Source organism: Polypterus senegalus, chromosome 13, assembly GCF_016835505.1.
Source record: "Polypterus senegalus isolate Bchr_013 chromosome 13, ASM1683550v1, whole genome shotgun sequence".
Classification (NCBI taxonomy): domain Eukaryota; kingdom Metazoa; phylum Chordata; class Cladistia; order Polypteriformes; family Polypteridae; genus Polypterus; species Polypterus senegalus.
This window is the reverse complement of record NC_053166.1, coordinates 43975789-44001929: the sequence shown is the minus strand read 5'-3', so window position 1 is coordinate 44001929 and position 26141 is coordinate 43975789. Positions and strand designations below refer to the sequence as shown.

Below are 26141 nucleotides of genomic sequence, written 5' to 3'. Positions count from 1 at the left end.
ATCATTGCCTTAAATTAAAATCAATCTATCTTTTATTACATTCAAATAAAATATGTACTAATAACTTGCAGTGACATCCAATTTTTACTTAGTGCAGAAAAAAATACAAACAAACTTGTTAAGAATCTTTTTAGAACTAGTTACAATATATACAACCATTACATAGCACATAAGGAAAAACATGCCTTATGTTAAAAAAAAAAAATCATAATGACAATATGTAAAAAATTAATTGGGAGCCAGGAATCACAAAGCATGATTTTTCCTTACTTAGAAAAGATATTCTTATTAAAATTGTAGTTATTAATTTATTGCACGATTGCATTGTAACACATTATAGAAAACAAAAAAATATATATATATATATGTAAATATAGACACACTCACCTGGAATCTGTCCATTAAAGAAATGTCCTGAAGGCAAACTTTAGCTGTATCTTCTTCAGAAATGAGGGTTGTCTGCAACATATATTCTTCTTCAATATCCTTCTTTAAGCGCTCAATGTCTCGGTTCACATTCTGTAGCTTGTTGCGTAGTTCAGGCAGATCTTTTTCTTTTAAATCACATATTTGCTGTCTATAGAGTGTAGATTTCATTAACAATAATACAAAAATATTGGTGCACTGAGCTTTTTCATTTTCATTCTAAATGTAAACTCTTAAAAAGTACATTGGAATATTGGCATAGTCCAGACAGAATTATATCTAGGTGCAACAGCAAAGACAACAATTTAGATAAATGTACATGTAAATTTCTACATTTTTTTAAAAAAGAAAAAAAGATCAAAACTGTGGTTCCCGAGCACTTTGCATTTATTTGCCGCTATTTTTGTTTTTTCTTGTGCTTTTATGAGAACAGTACAATATAAAATAACTTATCATTACATTGACTATATATAGTAGTTATACCCCTCTCTATATTATTTTTTGTTTCTTAAAAATAAAGTTACACAAAAATGAAATGATTAATACTATTCTGTGGGTTACTTGTAAAGACATGAAAAGTTGCCATACTTTGTAAAGCAGCTGGGAAATCCTTACTAAGAAATTAGGGAGTGTTATTTATTTCTTATTGTTACTACAAAGCATACCGTAGCACAGCAGTCTCAAACCAGTCTATTAAAATTTAACGTCACTGCAGGCTGAAGCCTATTCAGTCTTAGACAGACTAAAAATGTCAGTACAGCACATTCCTAAACCAGAGCAAAATTTTGGGTAGTAAACTGTTATTTCAGTTTGGCAAAATACACTAATCAACAACATTAAAACCATCTGCCTAATATTGTGTAGGTCCACCTTTGTTTTGCCAAAACAGCTCTGACCCATCAAGGCTTGGACTCTACAAGACTTTTGAAGCTATCCTGCAGTATGTGGCACGAAGATGTTAGTAGCAGTCCTATAGGGTTGTAAGGCTGGGCCCGCATGGATTGGACTTCTTTTTTCAGCACATTCCACACATGCTCGATTGAATTGAGATCTGGGCAATTTGGAGGCCAAGTCAACACCCTGAACTCATTGTCATGTTCATCAAACTATTCCTGTATGTTTTTTTGCAGTGTGCATTATCCTGCTGAAAGGGAAAATCCTGTCATTAGGGAATATCATTGAAATGAAGGGATGTATGTGGTCTGCAACAACCTTATGGTAGGTGGTACGTGTGAATGTAAGAACACAAGGTTTCTCAACAGAACATTTCCCAGAGCATCACACTGCTTCTGCAGGATTGCCTTCATTCGACAGTGCATCAAGCTACCACTTCTTTCCCAGTGATACACATGCACCCGGCCATCCACAGCATCTAAAATAAAACATTATGTAGCATGTGAGATCATGCACTCCCAGGAATCCTGCAGATGCCATCGAAGGCGTATGGATGACAGAGCCAGGCTCAGTTGTAGTCCCAACAGATTGCAAAGGATGGTGGTCAGGAGCTGGCCCGGTGCCATAAAATGGATAAAAGAAAAAAAAATGTTGAGATAGAAGGTACAAGTAAAGAGATTGGGTAGATGAGCTAGTGTGGAAGATGGGAGAGAAGGAGGTCAGGAGGGACTAACCGCTTTGCGTGGGCTTCCATTGAAGGTCGAGTCAGTGGGTGAAAAATTCATGCTGTTCTCATCGCCAGATTAGTCAATCAAAGTTCAGTTGCATGAAATTAGTTTTTTTGTGCTTGTTATTATTTGCTGAACTGCTGCATGTCAAGGCCAATGGAACTGAAGATCCATCAGTTTATACAGTATTTTCTGTAACTTTCTTAAATATTGTAGGATAATAAACACTTAAGCACACTATGATATGAATAGCATGGTTCCTTAGGTAGATTTTCCCCTTTATATAAAAAAGTAATCAAGGAACCACACAATATCACACAGTATACATAATGTACCTTATTGGTTTAAGTGCTATCATATCATCTCTCTTTCGCTCCTGTCTCTTAAGGTCAGTCTCAGTGTTTTTCAGTTTGTCAGGAACAAGTCGAAGTTTACACTGTAGATCATTGATCACATCCGCCAGATCATTTTCAGATGGAAAAGTTCGTTGGCACACTGGACAGCAGGGATCTGATTCATCTGTCAGCTGTTTAATAAACTGTGTATATACAGCAGTAGCTCCTGCAAGCATAGCTGAAAAGAAATATAAATATTCAGTATATTTTTAAAAAAATTGTATTAATAAATCACATTACTAAAAAGGACAATATTTCAGAAGTAAAGATGAAGTGAAATTTTGACTCAAATAGTAACTGTAGAACTTTATTTCATATTGCTTTTGGAGTGTGGGTTTGTTGGGGCAAGTTTGGGAAAACGTGCACACTGCTCTATATTTTAATGATATATTCTATTCATTTGAACTGTACTGACTGTAAAGCCCAGAATACTTTCTGAGTATCTACAGTAAGTGTACCACACATTGTTAGGCTGCATAATACTGATACCATTACAGATCTAGCACATGAACTCAGTTATGCAGAAACTTCAAACCAGGGCAAAATAGTATTACTGAATGTCTGGCTCTAGACTTGTGGGTGGGGTGAAATAATTGCAAAAATAACTATGTGTTGTATCTTAAATGTTTACTGTAAAGCATATAATTCAATAGATTTGTTACCTCTTTGTTTTGAATACTTATCAATGTCGTCCTGTAGTTTGCCAAGGCCTGATTCAAACTCCTGTGTTCCCAAAGTGTCAAACAGCTTTTCTTCCAAGTCTGACAGTTGTTGTTCTTTGTTTTTAATGTCTGAACTAATATGGCTTTTACTCTGCTCTCCTGAAGCAAGTTCTTTACTGCAAAAAGATATGAAAAAGTAAATAACGGAATTCACATATCATCATTAGAATTTTCAAGGCAAAAGTTTTTTGAAATTACTCCTTAATAAATATTAATTGAAAATCTTAAAAGAAAAAGCACCCACATAAAACTATAGCATGAAACTCAAGGGCTATTTATAATATGACCACAGTTTTAATCATTCAGCCTTAATTTCTCTTAAAGCTTATGTTTCAAAACATAGCATAATATGCTTTTCCACTTTTTTTATAGTACTGTACGCTATCTGCCTTCCCCATCATAAATTCATTTAGTTAGGATATTATGTTGTTGCTAGTCTACTTGGTGACTTGAAATTAAGTTCAGTCTATGTAACTCATAATTAACTTAATACTGTATGTATGGTGCCTTGCGCCAGGGTTGGTTGCTGCTTTGATAAACTATAAAAATACAAATATCTGTCAGGGCAACCATATGCCATGAAAATTTTGTGAACAATGATGGTAATATTAATAGTTAATGGAATAATGAGAGAACTGCTCCCACATGGCTATGGAAAAAGCTTAACAATCAAATGTCTAAATGCTTTTCAGCCTCTGGAAATGGGGGGTGGGAGGAAAATATGTATGCAGAAAAACAGCTGTCATTCCTAAATGGCTCATACAATACTTTTGGTAAACCCTTGTGACAGATAGGGGGCGCTCTCGCTCCCTTGAACCCCTGTCCACGACTCCAGACACCAGGTAAAAGTCCACAAGTTGACTTTATTAAATCGCCACAGTGCACAAAGCACCCTCTCCTTCACTATACTCATATAAATCACAAATAAACACAATAATACAATCCTTCAACTCCCAAACACGTTGCGTCTGGGAGCTCCCACAGTCCTTTTAAATACCGTGACCCGAAAGCGTTCCAATCCCCAGTCCATGTGACTCTCAATCACTTCCGGGTCAGGTACAAGTCCTTTGTTTTCACCCCAGAAGCACGTCGCTCTTCCTCTGACTCACTTCCAGGTTATAGGGCACGAAGAAGTCTTTGGGCCTCCCTGCAGCTCCCTCTTGCGGCCCCTGTGGTATCCAGCAGGGTCTTGTATAAAAACTACATGTCCCATGACTCCCTGCTGGTCTTCGGGGCACCTCCATACTTCAGGGAGGGCTCCATCTGGTGGCCTGGGGGTATTGGCGGGGATGACATGCTAGCCACATTTCACACCCTTTAAATTAAAGTCTATACTTCAATCACATAATGATTGCTTCATTTCAAATCTATTGTGGTGGTGTACATAGCCAAAATTATGAAAATTGTGTCACTGTCCAAATACTTATGGACCAAACTGTATTTGTTTAACACTGTGATTTAGCTATTATATTGTTCAACAGATTAACAAAAATCTGCCTTGTTCCAACTCAAGTATAACAAGAAAAGTACCAAAATGAAGTCTTGAGCTTATCAGGCAAGAATCAGGGTAAATAAAAAAAATCCCCCAGAATTTATATAAAATGCACTTTTTAAATAAATGACCATCTGAACAGTCAAGATACCCAAAAAGACTACAAATATCAAGGCTACAATAATAATAAACATTAGATTGAGACGAGTGGGAATAAAAGGTGGCAACAGGCCACTAGATGTCACTTGTTCACAAACATAGAAAAATACTGTATTTCTGTTTATTGAGGCTGTCATTTAAATATTTTACTGCATTTTGAAACATTAATTTAACTAAAAGAATAATTGCTTACCAATGAACATTAAAAATGTAAAATCTATTTATTGTATGTAATAAATGTTTTATGTATTAAGTACAAAAACGATGGACTAAACTACAACAGTTCATGATTTATCTGGAGATATTTAGATGTGCAGGACATAAACACAGAGATGTCATCAGCTTTAGCACTTAAGGGCTTAGTCCCCCTTCTGATAAAACTGTTAGTCTCTCAAGTATGTACAATATAAAAGCAGAGGTTGGGGCTAAGGGTAATCTTAGAATTAATTCTCATGCAGTCGTCCATGCATGTAAGAATACAGAATGGGAGGAAGAGAGGGCTGGGCACCCAAGATCCTGGGACAGGGTGGAGGAAGTTCCTGAAAATCAGTGCCTGGATAGATGAGATATGGGCCAACAAGCCAGAAGACCTTCCTAACGAAGCCACTTAATAAAAATGAGGAAAAGTCTATATAACCATGGACTTCTGACCATACTTCTTAAGTCTATTTATGTATAACCCAAATATCCTGGGCAGGGTCACGGGGCAGCTGGAGCCTATCTTTATGATGTTATACTTTATATAACCTATACAGTGACAACTGTGAACCAGACAAGGAAAGTGGTGGTGTGGTGGTGCTAGTTCGCTCTAGCAGACAGTGCTTTAAATGGGTGGTACCAGTGGTGCTCGATGCTTCATGAGGATTTCCCAATTCTCTGATATCATATATACACATACACTGACCCCCAAAGAGGAGCCCCCACCACATTTCATAAAAGTAATAATGAATTGTGAGATTCCACTTCAAGAATTATTTGTAAGGAAATAGGAATATAATTGTACTGTAAACACAAGTGATAAATCTGAAAATTAAACTGATTACAAAATATATTAAAGCACTGCTGTACAGATTTTTAAAAAGCCAGTGTCATTGTCTTTCTGCAAGCACATTGTGCAACATCAGTCATCCATAAGCATTATACATTATTTTAGCATGTTGTTTGCATGCATGACAAGAAAAGGGAAAATATGAGCTATAGGCAAACCATGAGATAATGATGTACAATTTTTTCCATAATGTATGTCAAGTCGTTTTTTTTGTTCAGAAGATGGTAGAAAGAAAACAAATGAGGACGCTGTGTTTGAGTAAGTAATAGTAATTAGCAACTTCTAGTTTGTGGTTGGTAGACATTCATTGAAATCCATTTTATGATGTTATTTTAGAGTTTTCTGCCAATACAGTATCATGATTTGTAGCAATTTTAAATGAACTTGGAATGAATCAACTCTGAATTATCGTAGTAACATTACCAAATATTACCATGTGTGCTGAGTTGCAGCAATCTATGACACAACAAAACTAACACCTGTGTCCTGACCGAAAACACCCGCACACCACCCTCGTCACCCAATGTAGACACTTTCAGTAGTGCATGGGTAAAGCAGCTAATTATTCATAATCCACAAGCAACTAGACTCTATCTGTCCAATCACGCCACACACAATGTTTTCAAATGGCGATGTCAACTTTTAAGACATCACAGCCTAATAAACTACAGAGTAAAAAAATACCCAAAGAATATAGTGAGCCTTATTAAGAGACTCACACATACATCAATCAATTTGATAATGCAGAAATTACAAAGATGACCACTATCTGTCAATTAACCTATCCCCTTGAAAACTTCAAAAATACTGATAACTTATATTACACTCTGCACTTAAATTGTAACAAGAAACCCATTTTCCTGTAATGAACATATATACAGTAAGTAACTGCAAATGAAAGCACATTCACCAAATTCTGCACAAAACAAAACAATTTGTTTTAACTCTGTTTCTTAAGGTATAGCATATAAATATAGACATGTGCATAAGGTCACTTTGCATTGCTCATATAGCTAATTCAACATTTTCAGAACTTTTTTTTTCACACATTTGTGAAATCGTCACTTTTTCATGAAAATGGCTAGCTTCTGGAAAGTAGACTGCAGATAAGGAGGTCAAAGGTGGACTGTTATGGTAACAGTACTAGACATCATTTAAAATAAGATTCCTTGATGTTCACTTGCTGACATAAGAAAACCCGTTTAAGATTAACATATGAGCATCTATGCTTAAGCAAAATAAATGTACATGAACTTATGTAAAGTTAAACAGAATTTCCAAAATAAAAATATCAGTTTAAAAAGCATATACAACAGATTGGAATTCACAGAATTCATTTAGTGACAAAAAGACATCCAGATCCTGATGTGGCATCCACAACCGATGCTGCGTTATAAGTGCTTTAGAGAACTGAAGAATAATTTAGGCATAAATACCACATAGAACATTTGTCTTTTATTATTATTATTGCTAGCAAGCCAGGTCTCCCCATTGTGAAGAGAGGGCTGCACTTCAAGAGATGCGGTCGCTCCTCCGAAACACCCACTTAAACTGTGATACAATGGGAAACAAATAGCTTTTTTTTACCTCCTCTTTGCTCAATCAGCTGCTGGATTGCTGTTGCTGCTGTGCCGCATGCTGCATCTCATATGGCGCTCTGCCTGTACAGCAGCTGTCCTACTCTTTGTGTTTTATGTTGTTAAATCTTTTGAAGTCCCATCTTGTGGGATGGGCTGAATCTGCATTAAAGTTCGATAAATTCTGAAAAGAATGATACCAAACATATATATGAGATAAGCCAGATTTAAAGTTTGACAAAAAACGTGACATAAAAACATCACCGTTGCACTTTTAGGCTTAGGATTTTATATATAGAGTATATATTAAAACACATGCACTACATCTGTATACACTATTCCATAATGATCAGCTCAAACCCAGTGACCCTGTATTAGAGTACTGTAAGTCTTTTCAATACATTATCTTCTTTCTGCATACTTGTTCTACTAGATGTTTGATAGCTTGCAACATATTAATTAAAAATGTTATTTGACTACGGCACATTATTTTTTCGGCATTAACAATGATGACAGACAGAGTAAGTGTAATTTCCAATTAGTAAATAGGAAAATTTTCCCACTTCTTTTAAGTCTGTATTTTTACATTTACTCTTAAAGAATCATTAAAGACAACGGAAATCAGCTCAAACCCAGAGGTGGATTTTTCTTAAAACTTGGTATCATCACACAATCTGAACAGTCACCCACAATTGCAAAAGATTGCTTCACACTTTAGAATATAATTTTCTTCTCACACTGGATTGTTCTTTTGTAATAAAAAGTACGAAAAAAGACAGAGAGATACAGTTTTAAATTCAGCCTGATAGTCAGGCACTAAGTATATCTACCTAGCAATAATAAAGCAATGCAGGTATTTGAAACATAAAAAGCAATTAACTGTAAACATAAATAACCATAACACATTTCACCAACTATAAGTTTAAAATTTTTACTTAGAAAGAAACACGTGATGAAAACTATAAAATAACATTTTGTTCTTTTGCTAGTTCCTTGTTATTATCTGTGACAGTAGAATAAAAATTTGAATGAGTAAAAAAAAGTTACATTTAAATGAAAATCAGAGCCAGTGACAGTTCTCCAAACTGCTTTTACATCTGCTGCTTTCACAAACAAAAAGCAACACATTTTATCAATTTAAACTTTCAGTCCCTTCCGCCATAAACCTATTCAATGATGAAACCAATCTCACATATAGTGCCTTATAAATATAACCTGCTCTTTTCCACATCTGCAACACACCTAGTAAATTAAATGTTACATTGATTCTTCCTCAAAAGTTATGTTAGGAATTAAAAATGTATACTTTTTGACTTTTTCATATTCTGAAATAAGTGAAATAGTGATAATGATAAATAATTGCCTTGCTTTCAATCTCAAAGTACGTTTTCATAATCATTACAGAAAGCTTTGTTACTTTTTGTAATGTTATGACTTGTAACTGTTTTGGGAAAGGAAAGAATTCTTAACACTGTTAACAGCAAAATAATCCAGTGAGATCTCTACAACATTTAAAGTCAATTTGAAAATAACAATTTACTATTTGGGGCTATTACTTTAAAACTCTTGTTATGTACAATATACTGCAACCTTTGGAACTGTCGAAAATGTGATAAAACATGAGGAGAGACAAGGGGAGATGAGATAACAAAGGAAGACTTATTCAGCCCTATAGGGTGGAACTTAATTGAGAATTATACTGTAGTGTAGTGAGAAATATTAATTCATATTTTTTACTGTGTATCTGGTGAATATTTTAAAAAGGATATGAGAGGAAAAGTCCTTGTTCAGGCATTCTACTTCAGAAATGGCAGTATTTCTTTCACAAGACATCACACTACTGCCAGACAATGCACATTCACTAGATTCACATTTTTCACTTTTTAATTATGTAATTAAAAACGAAACAGTCAATTATGTATGTCTAAAACAAAAAGTAAAGCTTTCCCATTAACTGTAGAATGACTACTGAATTAGTAAACTGTAGTGATTTATACTGCAGCTTAGACAAATGTCTTTATATTGTAGCAGTTATTTTTAGCTGTTTGGGGCTTAGAACAGCATTACTGAACAAGTAGTATGGAGCAAGGAGTACATTCAGGTAAGCTGACATGTCTTTCTATTTAATAAAATTGAGTAATGCATTTTAATCATACTGTTGTTTATCATGTCAGCTGAGTGTAGCAACATATTGCATTTTCATCTGAAACAAAAGTAAGAATTACACAGTACTCTATATATGTGACGATGTTACTACTGCTATTGCTTACTTAAGATTAGATACACTGCAAATATGCTATTATCATACATTCCACCACTAATGATGATGAGTTTCATCACTTATACTACATATAAAAACTATGTAATTCAGAATGTGATCAGGCTATTGCTGAAGTAGGAATGCAATGGTAATAATGCGTTTGTGTTATGACTCTGTAGATCTGTACATGTTTCAATGCATTCAGTTCCAATAAATGCTATTTCATCAGGGTGTGTGAAAAATGGCACAACTGGTACTGCAACAACTGTCTGAAAATAGATGATTTAAATAAGATGTAATTATAATGGGGATTAAAAATTCTCAGAAATTAAAATATACAAAAGGGAAATGAACTGATTTAAGGACTGTACAAAGTTCACATATTTCACAAATTCTTCTGCTGTTGTTTATTTGTAGTATTATAATAATTACAGACATATTTTGCCTTTTAAGAATATGATTAGGTTTGTACTGGAAAAAGTAAGTATATATTTTATGGTGTAAAAGGCACTGCTTCAGAAGGCAAGTTTTACTTTACTGATAAGAACAGCTGTGCATTGGTATTTATCTAACCAACCCCAGAGTCTTTTAGAGATGGTGTGTTAAATACTGCCTCTAGATATGAAATCTGTAGTAGAGGTGAGGGGATGCAAAGCTGCCATTGCACTTTATGCCATGAAAAGGGGACAGGAGGAGTTGAGACACATGAATATACGTAATTCCCTTTCAAGAAGAAAGTTTTAGGGAGTGTAATTTATAGTGGGTTGGAATAATACATTCAACTGGTTTGGCAAGGGTGACACGTTTCAGACATTACATTAGCCTATAAGCCATCCTCTACAGGAAAGTCATAACCTGCTTACACGTTTACGAGTGGCCACTCTGTTCCATGACACCCCAATGGTCCAGGCATGTTGAAACAGAAATGGATGAACCAAGGAAGTTGCCCACACCTCTTGGTTCATCTCTTGTGGCATGAATTGGTAAAAGTTGGTCACTCCATCTCTCTAGCTATCTCTTGCCATCCTGCAATAAAGAGAAGACCACCATTTCTCCATTATGAAGACAACTCTGTCTTGGCAGCCATACTGAGACAGGCAATTGTCCTGTTTCGATACTCCATTCAAAGGTCATGTGGCAGCAAAGACCAAGTTAGACTGATGATAATCCAAGAGCTACCTATGCAGGCAAGATGCACTGATGCTTTGGCTGTAATGGTATTTTTCTCACACTTATTTTACTTTGCTTATAATTAAAGCATATTTTCAAAAATACATAATTAAACGTGTAGCTCATTCTCCTGCCTGTTCTTTCACTCTATCTGTTTGCCTGAGGTTACACATAAAGAAGGGAAGGTTGTAAGAAGTCCTGAAGGACTCTGTCCACAGAGTGGTAGGTTTATGGCAATTGAGGTACACCTAATGAAGAGCATAAAGGGGAAAAAGGGTCACCTAGGGTAGTGCTTCTAAGCCGTTTTGGTGTCACAACCAATTGTTCCCCATGTTTGTGTCTTTCCATCTCACCTTCCCTCTTGGTGAATCAATGATGATCATCGGAGAAGCAACACAAGGCAACATACATTCTGCAACAGCCTTTCTACCTTTATATATAAAAAATAGCAACTCATGAACCACTGGCAGCAGCACACAACTGAAACCCATGATTGAGAAACACTGACATAGGACACTATAAAACAAAACAGTAGCCTAAGGTGCCATATACAAAGCCTAAAAAACTTTACATAAATACCTACTTCAGTTTATTTAATTTTTCTCTACTGTCTTGCACTTCTCTGCTTTTTGTATATAACCAGTCTTCTAGCTGTTTTTTATTTGGAAAATATCCAAGAAGTGAAATCAAGTCCTCGCTGTGCCTTGATTTGATTTTCCGAATCTGTTCATCTTTGTCAACCTATTGAATACAATATTTAATTAGCAACAAGATTATTGAGATATTTTAGCTTTGCAGATGAGTATATCACTGTAACTGAGAATGATATTAGATAAATGCAAAGGCAATGACTTTTATTATAAATATTATTACTGTAAAAGAAAATGAGTCTAATATAAAATGGCAATTCCGCTTTGGAAAAACAATGACATATTACCTTCTCCTTTTTAAGCATATCCATCTGGGTTCTTGCCGTGGTGTGTGCATTTAGTAATTCCATTTCATTGTCAAGTTTTCGCTGGGCTCGGTCAAGTTCTGATTTTTCACTCTGCAATTCAGTGACTTCCACTTTTAAGACTTCTACATTAGAACTTTCTAAGCAGCTCTTTAATTCATGTTCCTTAAAAAATAATTTAAAATGTTTAATTTGTAATCTAACATTATGATACGAATAAGCCAATAAAAAGTAATGCTAAACTGAATTTTGAATATTTACTCCCTTAGAAAACTGAATAAAAATCAATCCATGCAGCAGATACTTAGGAGTCATGCAAACATCTCACTTGATAATGCTTTGAAGCACACTAATCAAACTACAAACAACTGATAGAATAAAGAAAACATGTAGGTACTTTGTATCAATAGGGTGCTTAGAGAACACTAGCTATGAAAAGTTTCATAAGATCATGACATTAAAATCTACAAGGTCCCTAAAGTTAATTTAACTGAACTTAATGGATAAATTCTGTCTTTTGATATTTGTGGGATTGTGGTATCATTGTACCATTGCTTGAGTAATGTTTCAATTAAAATGTTAAACATGAACATAAAAATATTATTTATATAAAATTTATATTAGGTTTGAACCCAGTAAATACTTTCTCTTTCACAGAATTCTAGAAATCAAACAAAACAGCAATATACCTTTTGGTACACTTAGGTTTGTATATAATAGCAAGAATAATTAAAAATTAATATTAAGATATTAATGAGAATGATTCATATATTATGAGATTCATTCTGTATTTTTACCAAGCACAATAAATATACATACTATACAATGCACGAAAATATGTTGTATTTCATACTAATACAGTATAGCCTGTACATTATATATTTATAGACAGACAGGTGCCGGGCTTCAATTCACTCGTGCCTTTTACGCCTTGAATAAAAGTAAATGGGGTTGATTTACTGGCTTTGGGGTGTTTGCCTCAAGGTAGGTTTTATAAACAATGATCATGGATTACCCAAGTTAACCTGCTACATGAAGTAACTGAAAATTACTGCTTAAAATCAATCCTAAAACAAAAACTCAATCATTATTATATCATTCCCACATGAATTAGTGAATATCAAGATAATTCTGGATATTTTGCATTTAGAAATTCTTTAACCACTTATGCATAAAGTCTTCAGCCATATTTCAAAGGTGTTTGTATATGTTGCAATAAAACTGTAAGACAATCAAAAACAGTAACAATATTTTACTTACCCGAGGGTGTCTTCTTTTAAGTAAACTGTAAATTTCAATGCTCTTTTTCATTATTAAAATATGCAATTTGCACATGTAAAGGCAAACAGTGAGTCACAGCTGAGTGATGTTGAGCCACATACAGTAAAGGACTCATTACCACGGATAGCAGAGGTTCATAGTATCCAAAGATGTATAGTTGTCTATGACTGGTCATTTATATTTTATGCACAGCTGTGACATGTAAGCCAGGAAATAAACTGCTTGTATGACACCTTGTCTTTACACAGCGTTGCCCACAAAGCTTAAATGACAGTCTGAGAACAATTTTAATTCTACTAATGGTGACACCTTTGCTTAAGCTCTAAGTGCTATACAGTACTTGATTTGTAAGTATTGCTCATAGTGTACAGTAACTTTGAAGCATAGTTCAAGCATCATTGGTTCAATTATAATACCTGGATGCTGTTATCTCCACATTCTCCCCATGTTAGTCTTCTGAGCAGTGTTCTTTCAAATTCAACTTAGAGTGCCGGAAATGTTCCTAAGTGTAACAGTGAGTACTGTTATGCTATAGCTGTGCCTATCATAAGTTTTATGAGGACCTCTCCTTTAGATTGAATGTCCGTGTAATCATGCAGCTCCAGGTGTTGGATTGCGAGCATATGGTGTTTTGGATAAAACATCTCATGCTTGTGACTTGTTCATGGTATAATCCCCTTTGTATTCAACCACTGAAAGAATCAACAAATCAACAACACTTTTTTAATCTTCTTTCTAAATGCACTCACTTCAGCCACACCATGTGAAAACAAGTGTGATTACAAAGGAAGAATAAAATCTAGCAGTGGTCTTGGAGGCAGTAGGGGAGGTTGAAGTGTGCAAAGTAGAAGCAGGATAAAAAATCTTGCACGGCATTGTCAATAGCTTTGGTGCCTGGTGGAAGGGTACATGTGAGGGGCAGATCATACTGTGAACAAGTCTCATTTGCTTGCGACTCAACAACAGCCACTTGGCTAAGAAACACTAGATTAGGTGTATGTGTGATGTGTCTGAAACCCCAAAATGGATTAAGAGGATTTGAGAATGTAATATTGTTACAATTTTATTTTACTATACTTATTTACAAAATGAATGAGATTTAATTACTATTCTTATTTACATAGTAAGAGATTTAATTTACCAGATTAATATTGATTCCAGATTAATTCAAATTACCATGAAAGAAAATTGAATAATTTTAAAATGCATTAACAAGTAAAGGTATGTACTGTGATCATAAAATTCGTAAAAGATTTCACTCTTACTGCTTTCACAAGTTCCTGTTCCAGCTCTTGAAGGCGATCTGAAGATCCCTCTAATTTCTGTAGGTCTTCCTTGACTACTTTAAGCTCATGTTGCTTTTTCAACAGAATGTCCTGTTTCAGATCTATTGTTCGTTGCAGTCCAGTCTTTTTGTCTCGTATCTCATCTATTGAGGTTTGCTTCAGGTTTTCTTTCTCTAGAAAATCTCTCTAGAATAACACATTAACACTAGGCTTTATTAACCTACAACATATGACTAATTTTTCATGATGGTAAATTCAATACTAATTATTAAAAATAGAAAGGATTAGTCACAGTGATTAAAAAACATCAATATTAAAACTGTTGATACTGTATATACTGTACAATATACATGAAGCCAGACAAAAACATCTAAAACAAATTTTGCAATTAAAGGAAATAAAATAGTAATAATCAGTAAATTAAAAATTAAAGTAAAGCTAAAATCAATTTTAAAAATTCTTTTCAGATCTTGAAATCTTGAATTTTACTATTAACAATGTCATAAAACTATAATGACACATAAAAAGACAAGATTCATGAAGATTTAATTAAAACTAAATTAAAAACAGGTAAAAAAAAAATGAAAAGAAGTTGAAAATGTTAATACAGTAAATATCAAAACACTGCCTTAGTGAAATTTCAGCTTTATATAAAACCTAAAAGCAAAATATATATCAGATTTTTTCACCTTTATCAGAATTTTATAACAATTGAAAAAAAACTATCATTTTCAAGAAAAATAATTAAAATTAATAAAATGCTACGGTGAGGTAAGTGTGCCTTATTAATAGGGGTAGTAACTATGTTTAGATTTTATCAACTGCATTTCAAATCAAATACACAACTGCTGTCACCTGACATCAACTGGAAGTGAGTATGATTAGCCATGACAAAACCAACTGTGCAGGATTTCCCAGAAGGATTCTTTGATGCATAGTTCAGAGATCCCATTTTTCCTCACAGAATTAATTAAAGGTCTATGGAATCCAACAGTGTGGAAGACGAACGTTCTCTTCGTTCCCTTGTACTAATTCATGTCTGAGAAGTAAGCTTTACTAAACCAAGTAACAGCATGCTTTGTTTTAGCAAACAGAAAAATATTTGTGCAAAGGACTCAAGGTCTGATCATTCCACACATGAGTCTGCCTTATCACGTTTTCCCTTAGCTTACATCTGAACGCCATAACAAAAGGGGCAAAGAAATCAAGTTGCATAAGGGACATTGAAGGGGCTCAAGGACTGTGTATAATAAAGTGTTGACTGTTACATTTTATAATGATATTAAATCACGCATTCTAGGGGTATAAAACTGGACCCCACCCAACAGACGGGGTTCAGAAGAGCCCTGACGCAGTCATGTACATTTGATTGTCTGCTTTTCTGGAACTCTTCTCACCGTGACTCTGAAAAATAAAGCTGCTTTATAACCACACCTGCTGTCGGGTTTGAGTTTTCGTCCACAACAGCAAATCTAACGGGATTACTGGAATTCATGGCAGAAAAAGGTCACTGCCTACAAACTACTCTTTTGCTTTATTTGCAGGGAAACCTTAAATGTGGGATTGGGGTAATACTGCAAAGCTCAAGTAATTTCACAAAAAATGTGAAAATAAATTATTGAAAAAAAAACAAATTTTTGCAAGTAATTTCTGAAAAATGGTTTATGCATGACTAGACTGAATGTACAAAAGTTCTGCATTATTTCCAAATAAAAGATATTTTTCACAAAGCGCAGCTTTCCACCTAAATATCACAGCACCCTCAAACAAAATGTTGGCAGCATCATCGTATTTAGATATTTTTATTAAGTAGTTTAGAGGGTAAAATTAATAGCTTAAAATACAAAATATTCTGGCACAACAGCGGCTTCCCTGTGCCAGAAAGCTGAAGTTAAAGAAAAACAAATGGAAGCAGACAAGCAAGTCTTTCATGGATTACCTTAAAAAAACATTACTAGCCTTGAATGGCTTTGTCATTTCCACAGTAAATATGTGGACTTATATAAATTGAGCTGTACGCAAGAGATTCTCTCACAGTTTTACTGTGCTTCAATTCTTAAGCAAAAACGAACTAAGATTGCAAAATCCAGGTGTGCCAAGGTGACTGAGACTGATCAAAATTGATTTTGCACTATAATCAAAACAAAAGTTTTATCCACATTGAATTATTTAATGTGTGCAGAAACATTTGTAACCAAGGCATTGAAGATCTTCCTTAATTTTACTAAGTTTCCTTATACCAAACCACTTGTTTTTCACAAACATATTTTTGCTTACAATATTTTGTTACAGGAAGAAAAAAGTCGGAGATGACTTGTCTTGTTTGTTGGCTTAATATTAATAAAAGCTGACATTTCACTGCATTCACTGTAAATATGGTGTGGAGTAAACCAGCAACAACTACAATTCACCAGTATTATTATGTTTACCCTTACAGTAAAAATCTATTGAACCCACAAAACTTTAATAACAGATACTATAGGCAAGGCATGTAAAATACATAAAAGGTCAGAGATGTTTACTGTTAAAAATGATCTACAAGGTTTAGTGCATGAATCACAAAGTTTGCAAAAAGAAATGCACTAAAAGAGAATGTCTGTAAAAAAAATATTAATCATATACCTTTCTTTGATCAGCCTCCTCAACTTCTTTCTCTAGCCTCTGTTTCACTTGAGCATGAAAACTTCTTAATTGACGTTCACTGAAAGGTGTTTTTTCATATCCATCCACTTCAAGTTGGCTTGCAAGACTGACAACACATGCATCTCTACTTTTGATAGAGTTCTGATGACGGTCAGCAAGTAGCTGAAGACGACCTGATATGATAAACATGTATTTCAAAAACACACCACTTTAAAGTGTAAGAATATATTTCAAACAAAATTATTTACTGTATACACAAATGGGATTAGTAGTAGAATTTATGTTTGTGGCATGGCATGCCATAGAAAGAACAATGAGATTTTTTTTAGCTTGACTTTTAGTTGTTTTAAATAGGTGAGCATTGTGCTAAAGGCACAATATCCCTACCAATCCAGTTTTAATTGAAAAATTACTGTGGGATGGGAGTGGGTGGCCATTTGATTAAGAGTCTGCAGGTGGGGCTGGAGATGGTAATGAGGAGCACAGCGGCGGATGCAGTGGGGAGGTCATTGTTCAAGAAATCGGATGGCGGGAGGCCAGTGGTTGGAATGATCAGAGAAAGAAGACATGTGTGATTGTGACGATGGACAACAGCGATCAAAGAGAAGGAAAGTGAGAAAATTTAACGAACATTAAATTGCTGAGAGAAGGAAAGTGAGTACCAGCTAGGAAATACGTCACAATGTTTTGTGAGGTGGGATGTGTAGAGCCCCTCTGGGAATATGACAAGTGTCGAGAGTCAGTGTTGGTGGCAGTGACAGCTGCTGGGAATACCCTTTCTCAGCAGAGTGTGGGAAGCTAAGGTGACTACAAAATACAAATATTACTCTACTTACACAAAGTAGAGTCAAAGGGAGTTGCTGAGAATACCTTGGGATCCACGGGAGTGGTAGAGTAGAGGGTGAGGCAGAGCTAACCTGTTTAGCCTATTAAGTTGCAGGTGTACCAGCAGTGTTGGTGCTGGAAGTTTGCTTTTAAAGAAACTCATTTAAAGAAAATGTTTTAAAAAGGATTGGTGTTAAATGCATTTTATTCTTTCAGACTGCTTGAAGATATTTTGTTAAGTTATGTGATTGTTTAATTTATTGATTTGCCAATTTACACAATGCACTTTGTATACTTTTTGCGCCTTTTTAACAAAAGACCTATAGTTTATGCTTTTCATTTTCAACCATGTCCATTTTTGGTTAACAAACTACTAGGGGATCAACCATGCCAAGCATGCCCTGGCATTGTGCCCCCTGACAATGTTATACCACAGGACTGATTTACTTTACCATAACATGTATTTTACTACAGTACTCTTTTATAGAGTACAAATATTGGTCTATTTTCAAAGTTAAATTGGAAAAAAATAATGCGCTGCTTTACTTTGCACCTTGTTCTACTAACAGGTCAGACTTCTGATGATTTAATCGTTGACACTCTCTACCGCTTCGCTCTAATTCACGCTGGCAGTCATTCAACCGACGTTCCTTCTCCCTCACTGTTCTTTGATGATTCTGGTACATATCTCTAAGCTGCTCATCTGTTCCTTGAAAAACCTTAGGGGGAAAAATTAAAAACAAATTACACACAAAAAGCAGGAGAAGATTAATAAACAAAAAAATATACCTAAAAACTGAAATTGTTTGTAAAAAACTGAATTTGAAGACATCACTGACCTAGTGGCAAAAGTGAATGATGTATTGTCACCAGTCTCTGTTGTTCTTAGTTCTGCTATCAGTGAAGCTTAAAGAACTAGCAGCAATGTTTATGAAAAGATTATTTATAAAATATATATTTGAATGAAACTGTTTTGACTCCACACCCAGTTGGTTCAGGCAGGAGGGTCCCTAGCAATGTGTTCTTATTTTAGAAGTGCAACTTATAGCTTGAACCTATATATATATATATATATATATACTAGCAAAATATATATAAGCGGCGAAGAACTGCCTTACAATTTTTATTAAGAAGAAAATTAAACCATTTTAAACTGAGGGAAAATATACCAATAATTATTTGTTAAGGATCACTTTGTATACCACATTGTGAGTTTGGCCCTCCGGTTGTAATATGACCAAGCTGTGCGCTGAGCTTACTCTTGAGCATGCAACGTACAGTTGGCCATGTGAACAGTAATCTTGTTTCAAATCTCACAGCTTGGATTGCTGCTGTCATAATCGGTTTGAGTTTCATGGTTTGATTCAATTACAACAGTATTTGTAGGACTTGTGTTGAAGAGACATTCGGCATCTGTCAAGCGTTGTAAGTAAACAACCGTTTTTATCGATAACTTTACATCAGGCTTTTGAGAGTTTAAACATTCATAAACATCAAAGTGTTCACTACTGAAATCGTCACCTGTCAATCTAAGATGTTTAGGAGGCATTGGCGGTTGTCCAAAGGTATAAAATATTTGGCCAATTCGGTACACTTGAAAGCGACAACCGAACAATTCAGCGGCAGCCATCAACTCACATGCAAATGCATAGGTGACGGGCTTAAGCATTTCACTCTTATAGTGCTCCTGTGTAGTATAATTATCTCCTGTACTGCCATCAGTCCACACCTTGAACCTGTCCAAGTCATTCAATACATAAGACACAATGTACCTCCGGATATCAAGAGTGAACCTGATTTGGCCGTCCAATATGATCATCTCGATAGACATGGTAATGGGGGTTGGAATGATAAAGGAAATGGGTACCTGAGCAATGTAAAGTAAGTCTAAAATACCGACACAATAACTATAATTATAATAAACAAACAATAAAACAGAGGAGAACCCGTGGATTAAACAAAAAGGCTGTAGTTATCAGTAGGGAAACGTTAATCCCGTGGCGAAGCAAGGAAGGGAATGTAGAGACTGGAGCGACGGACGGTCTTATATAGGCAGGCAGCCAACAACGTGGGAGGCGTTGGGATGGGGGACCCAACGCTGCCTCACACGGCGACCAAGCTGCAGGGTATGGACGTATATATGCACGTGAGTAGGATTCAGTTAGCGTTGGGAACCCGTGTACCAAATTTCTTGAAGATGGGCCCATAAGTAAAAAAGACTGTTGAAAAGTTCAATATGGCGGCCGACAGTGGAATCATACCACCGAAATAAGTAAATTACATTGGTTTGGTTAGCTCAGGAAGCCGCCTACCAAATTTCGAGAAGATGGGGCCATAAATAAGAAAGTTCAACATGGCGTACGTTGTTGACCGTTATGACCATTACGCGTAGAATTTCGAAATTAAACCTGCTAAACTTTTGTGAGTAAGCTGTACGGAATGAGCCTGCCAAATTTCACCCTTCTACCTACATGGGAAGTTGGAGAATTAGTGATGTTGGAAAGTTCAATAGGGCGGCTGACAGTGGCGTCATACCACCGAAATAAGTACGTACATTGGTTTCTGTCAGCTCAGGGAAGCCACCTACCAAAGTTCGTAAAGATGGTGACGTAAATAAGAAAGTTCAACATGGCGGACGTTGTTGACCCTTATGACCGTTTTGCATAGAATTTCAAAATGAAACCTGCTTAACTGTTGTAAGTAGGCTGTAAGGAATGAGCCTGCCAAATTGCAGCCTTCTACCTACAAGGGAAGTTGGAGAATTAGTGACGTTGGAAAGTTCAATATGACGGCTGACAGAGGCGTCATACAACCGAAATAAGTATGTACATTGGTTTCGGTTGGCGCAGGGAAGCAGCCTACCAAATTTCGTGAAGATGGGGCCATGAATAAGAAAGTTCAATATGACGTTGTTGAACGTTATGACCATTACGCGTAGGATTTCAAAAAGAAACATGCCTAACTTTTGTAAGTAAGCTGTAAGGAATGAGCCTGCCAAATTTCAGCCTTCTACCTACACGGACAGTTGGAGAATTAGTGACGTTTGGAAAATTCAATATGGCGGCCGACAGTGGCGTCATACCACCGAAATAAGTACGTACATCGGTTTTGGTTAGCGCAGGGAAGCCGCCTACCAAATTTCGTGAAGATGGGGCAATAAATAAGAAAGTTCAACATGGCGTACGTTGTTGACCGTTATGACCATTACGCGTAGAATTTCGAAATTAAACCTGCTAAACTTTTGTAAGTAAGCTGTAAGGAATGAGCCTGCCAAATTTCAGCCTTCTACCTACACGGACAGTTGGAGAATTAGTGACGTTTGGAAAATTCAATATGGCGGCCGACAGAGGCGTCATACCACCGAAATAAGTACGTACATTGGTTTCTGTCAGCTCAGGGAAGCCACCTACCAAAGTTCGTAAAGATGGGGACGTAAATAAGAAAGTTCAACATGGCGGACGTTGTTGACCCTTATGACCGTTTTGCGTAGAATTTCAAAATGAAACCTGCTTAACTGTTGTAAGTAGGCTGTAAGGAATGAGCCTGCCAAATTTCAGCCTTCTACCTACAAGGGAAGTTGGAGAATTAGTGACGTTGGAATGTTCAATATGGCGGCTGACAGAGGCGTCATACAACCGAAATAAGTATGTACATTGGTTTCGGTTAGCGCAGGGAAGCAGCCTACCAAATTTCGTGAAGATGGGGCCATGAATAAGAAAGTTCAATATGACGTTGTTGAACGTTATGACCATTACGCGTAGGATTTCAAAAAGAAACCTGCCTAACTTTTGTAAGTAAGCTGTAAGGAATGAGCCTGCCAAATTTCAGCCTTCTACCTACACGGACAGTTGGAGAATTAGTGACGTTTGGAAAATTCAATATGGCGGCCGACAGTGGCGTCATACCACCGAAATAAGTACGTACATCGGTTTTGGTTAGCGCAGGGAAGCCGCCTACCAAATTTCGTGAAGATGGGGCCATAAATAACAAAGTTCAACATGGCGGACGTTGTCGACCGTTATGTGTAGAATTTCGAAATGAAACCAGCTTAACCTTTGTAAGTATGCTGTAAGGAATAAGCCTGCTAAATTTCAGTTTTCTACCTACATGGGAAGTTGGAGAATTAGTGATGAGTCAGTGAGTGAGTGAGTGAGTGAGTCAGTGAGTAAGGGCTTTGCCTTTTATTATAATAGACTAGCAAAATACCCACGCTTCGCAGCAGAGAAGTAGTGTGCTAAAGAAATAATGAAAAAGAAAAGGAAACATCTTGAAAATAACTTAACATGATCGTCAATGTAATTGTTTTGTCACTGTTATGAGTGTTGCTGTCATATATATATATATATATATATATATATATATACTGTATATATATATACACAGTATATATATACACACATGCATACATACACACACACATTATATATATATATATCTATATTTATATATATACACACATACACACACACATTATATCTTTATCTATATATATATATATATACATAGCAAAATACTCGCGCTTCGCAGCGGCGAAGTACTGCCTTAAAAGTTTTATTAAGAAGAAAATGAAACCTTTTTAAACTGAGGGAAAATATACCAATAATTTTTTGTTAAGGATCTCTTTGTATACCACATTGTGAGTTTGGCCCTCCGGTTGTAATATGACCAAGCTGTGCGCTGAGCTTACTCTTGAGCATGCAACGTACAGTTGGCCATGTGAACCGTAATCTTGTTTCAAATCTCACAGCTTGGATTGCTGCTGTCATAATCGGTTTGAGTTTCATGGTTTGTTTCAATTACGACAATATTTGTAGGACTTGTGTTGAATTCATAAACATCAAATTTCTTGAAGATGGGCCCATAAGTAACAAAGACTGTTGAAAAGTTCAATATGGTGACCGACAGTGGTATCATACAACCGAAATAAGTACTAAATTTCAGCCTTTTACCTACACAGGAATTTGGAGAATTAGTGACGTTGGAAAGTTCAATATGGCGGCTGACAGTGGCGTCATATCACCGAAATAAGTACATACATTGGTTTTGGTTAGCGCAGGGAAGCCACCTACCAAATTTCGTGAAGATGGGGTCAGCCTTCTACGTACAAGGGAAGTTGGAAAATTAGTGACGTTGGAAAGTTCAATATGGCGGCCGACAGTGGCGTCATACCATCGAAATAAGTACGTACATCGGTTTCGGTTAGCGCAAGGAAGCTGCCTACCAAATTTTCGTGAAGTTGGGGCCATAAATAAGAAAGTTCAACATGGCGGACGTTGTCGACCATTATGACCGTTACATGTAGAATTTGGAAATGAAACCTGCTTAACTTTTGTAAGTAAGCTGTAAGTAATAAGCCTGCCAAATTTCAGCCTTCTACCTACACGGGAAGTTGGAGAATTAGTGATGAGTCAGTGAGTGAGTGAGTGAGTGAGTGAGTAAGTGAGTGAGTGAGGGCTTTGCCTTTTATTAGTATAGATACAGTGATCCCTCGCTATATCGCGCTTCGACTTTCGCAGCTTCACTCCATCGCGGATTTTAAATGTAAGCATATGTAAATATATATATGACGGATTTTTCACTGGTTCGCGGATTTCTGCGGACAATGGGTCTTTTAATTTATGGTACATGCTTCCTCAGTTTGTTTGCCCAGTTGATTTCATACAAGGGACGCTTACTGGCGGATGGCTTAGAAGTAACCCAATAAGAGCATGTATTACGTATTAAATAAAACTCCTCAATGATATACGATATGCTTCCCGAGAGGTGCTTCGCACACTTAAAAGCTCTAACAGCTCGTATTGATTTTCGATTGTTTGCTTTTCTCTGTCTCTCTCACTGTCTCTGACATTCTCTGCTCCTGACGGAGGGGGTGTGAGCAGAGGGGCTGTTTGCACAGAGGCTGTTTGCCTAGAGGATATGGACAGTCCTCTAAAAAATGCCACTTTATCGCGGTGCTTCGGCATACTTGAAAGCCCAAAAGCACGTATTGATTTTTGGATTGTTTGCGTTTCTCTCGCTTTCTCTGACATTCTCTGCTCCTGACACGCATTCTTTTAAGAGGAAGATATGTTTGCATTCTTTTAATTGTGAGAAAGAACTGTCATCTCAGTCTTGTCATGGAGCACAGTTTAAACTTTTGACTAAAGGGTGTTATTTCATGTCTAGAGGGCTCTAATAATGTTAACAGTGTGGGAGAGTTTATAAGGGCCTAAATATATAAAAATAATCATGCAAACATATGGTTTCCACTTCGCAGATTTTCATCTGTCGTGGGGGGTTCTGGAACGCAACCCCCGCGATCGAAGAGGGATTACTATATATACCTTCAGTAACTATAATGGGATTATCAAGGCAAGAAAAATATGGTACAGTAAAAAGGATACATATTTAACTTGCATTAACATACAGCTTATATTCCTAATACACAGTCCATTGCAGTATAATCTTTGCACACACATCAAAAAAAAAAAAGAAAAAGCTGAATAGAAGCCATTGGAACAGTGCAATCGTTGAATTCTTCTGTGGGAGTCGATGATTAAAGTTCCATTCGCTAGAGTGCAGGAGACATTTTTCTTTGAACAGAGTTGACATCACATCTTTGCTGTGGGCTTCTAGCTACAGGTTCCCTGACAAGCCTTAAATATCCACACGTGCAGTATATTCAGTGAGCTATTTGCGACAAAATACCAAGTATGGGTAAATACCAACTAAGCTAATTGTATGTGCTATACATGGACTATGCACTTCTAAGATCCCATCATAAAACATTCTTTTCACTATCTGTGAACAGTGCATCTGTTGTAATCCATTAAGGTCCCTACCTGAAAGAATTTCCTTTGATCCAGCTGCATTCATGTATCTATACTTATAAACGGCAAAGCCCTCACTGACTGACTGACTGACTCATCACTAATTCTCCAACTTCCCGTGTAGGTAGAAGGCTGAAATTTGGTAGGGTTATTCCTTACAGCTTCCTTACAAAAGTTGGGCAGGTTTCATATCGAAATTCTACGCGTAATGGTCATAACTGGAAGCTGTTTTTCTCCATTTACTGTAATAGAGATGAGCTTGAAACCCGTGGGGCAGAGTTTCGTGTGACATCATCACGCCTTCCACGTAATCACGCAGTACGTAGAAAACCAGGAAGAGGCCCAAAAAGCGCTGAAGAAAACATGCATTATATAATTGAGAAGGCAGCGAAACAATAAGAAGCGAGCGAGTGACATATACAACCATATTCATGAGTTCTGCTACTTCGGAAACAAAGCACGATGTAAACCTACACTTTAAATTAAGTTCATAGACAGGCTGCGCTGGCGTTTGTAATTTAGTGCCTACCCATATAAGGCCGTCCGTCAGCGGCAATCCAATAGCAAACTGCCACGGGTAAATATTCACGGGTGAAGGACTGTGCTTATGCAGAGGAAGATGAGATGGTCAGGGTGGTGTTTGGCACAAACTCAGCGAAACTGCGAGAGAAAGTTTTAAGTGCCAGGACTAAGGTAACATTAAATACAGCCATGGACATAGCGAGATGGCACCAGCACAGCTGGGAAACTTCGATGCATGTACACCGAGCGGCTCACGTGAACTGACGCAGTGCACAGACAAAAAGCAACAGTTCCAAAGAGCGCTGAACAAAAACGAATTACACAATTGAAAAGGCAGCAAAAAATATGAAGCGCCTGATACATACAAGCATATTCATAAATGCAGCTACTGATGAAACAAAGCACACGGTGGAAAAAGTCAATGTCCCGCTAAAGGAAGACAGGGTAAAAAACCCGTGCATGCAGTGTGTCAGGTCTCAGATAAAGAAGAAGACGAGCTGTTTATTGATGCAGTAAGAAACGAATCGATGAATGAAACCTGTCATCTTTACAACGATTGACAAACACGGAATGTAACTTGAACACAACACATCCTACAAATACGAACCTGATTGAAAGAAATAATGATAATCAAATCCTTGATGACAGCAACACTCAGTAACACTCACAAAACAAATACTGTATATTGACAGTCATGTTACGTTATTTTTAAAATGTTCCCTTTTCTTTTCTAGCTTTTTAACACACTACTCTCCGCTGCGACGCGGGTATATATATATGTATATATATACCCGATCTACATACTCGAATAATGGATACTTTATTCGCCATCAATGATTGTTTTGGTAAAGCCATACTCAGTGTATTCATTAGATGAACGGTAAAAAAGTAAGAGCGAGGGGAGGATGACTTATTGAGGCATGCAGGCTGTAGTGTGCGTCAACTCTAT

General features: G+C 36.4%; 1 protein-coding gene across 1 annotated transcript in view; it reads right to left on the bottom strand.

The window, feature by feature from the left end:
* rad50 (RAD50 homolog, double strand break repair protein) overlaps positions 1-26141 on the bottom strand; it is a 142422-nt gene that overhangs the window by 83942 nt on the left and 32339 nt on the right. The window contains exons 8-15 of the mRNA XM_039774597.1: positions 18415-18580; positions 17016-17209; positions 14373-14579; positions 11809-11991; positions 11455-11612; positions 3106-3281; positions 2384-2621; positions 388-577 (exon numbers count right to left, since the gene is read on the bottom strand). Of these exons, the coding sequence (XP_039630531.1) occupies positions 388-577; positions 2384-2621; positions 3106-3281; positions 11455-11612; positions 11809-11991; positions 14373-14579; positions 17016-17209; positions 18415-18580 (1512 nt within the window). The remainder of the gene's footprint in view (positions 1-387; positions 578-2383; positions 2622-3105; positions 3282-11454; positions 11613-11808; positions 11992-14372; positions 14580-17015; positions 17210-18414; positions 18581-26141) is intronic.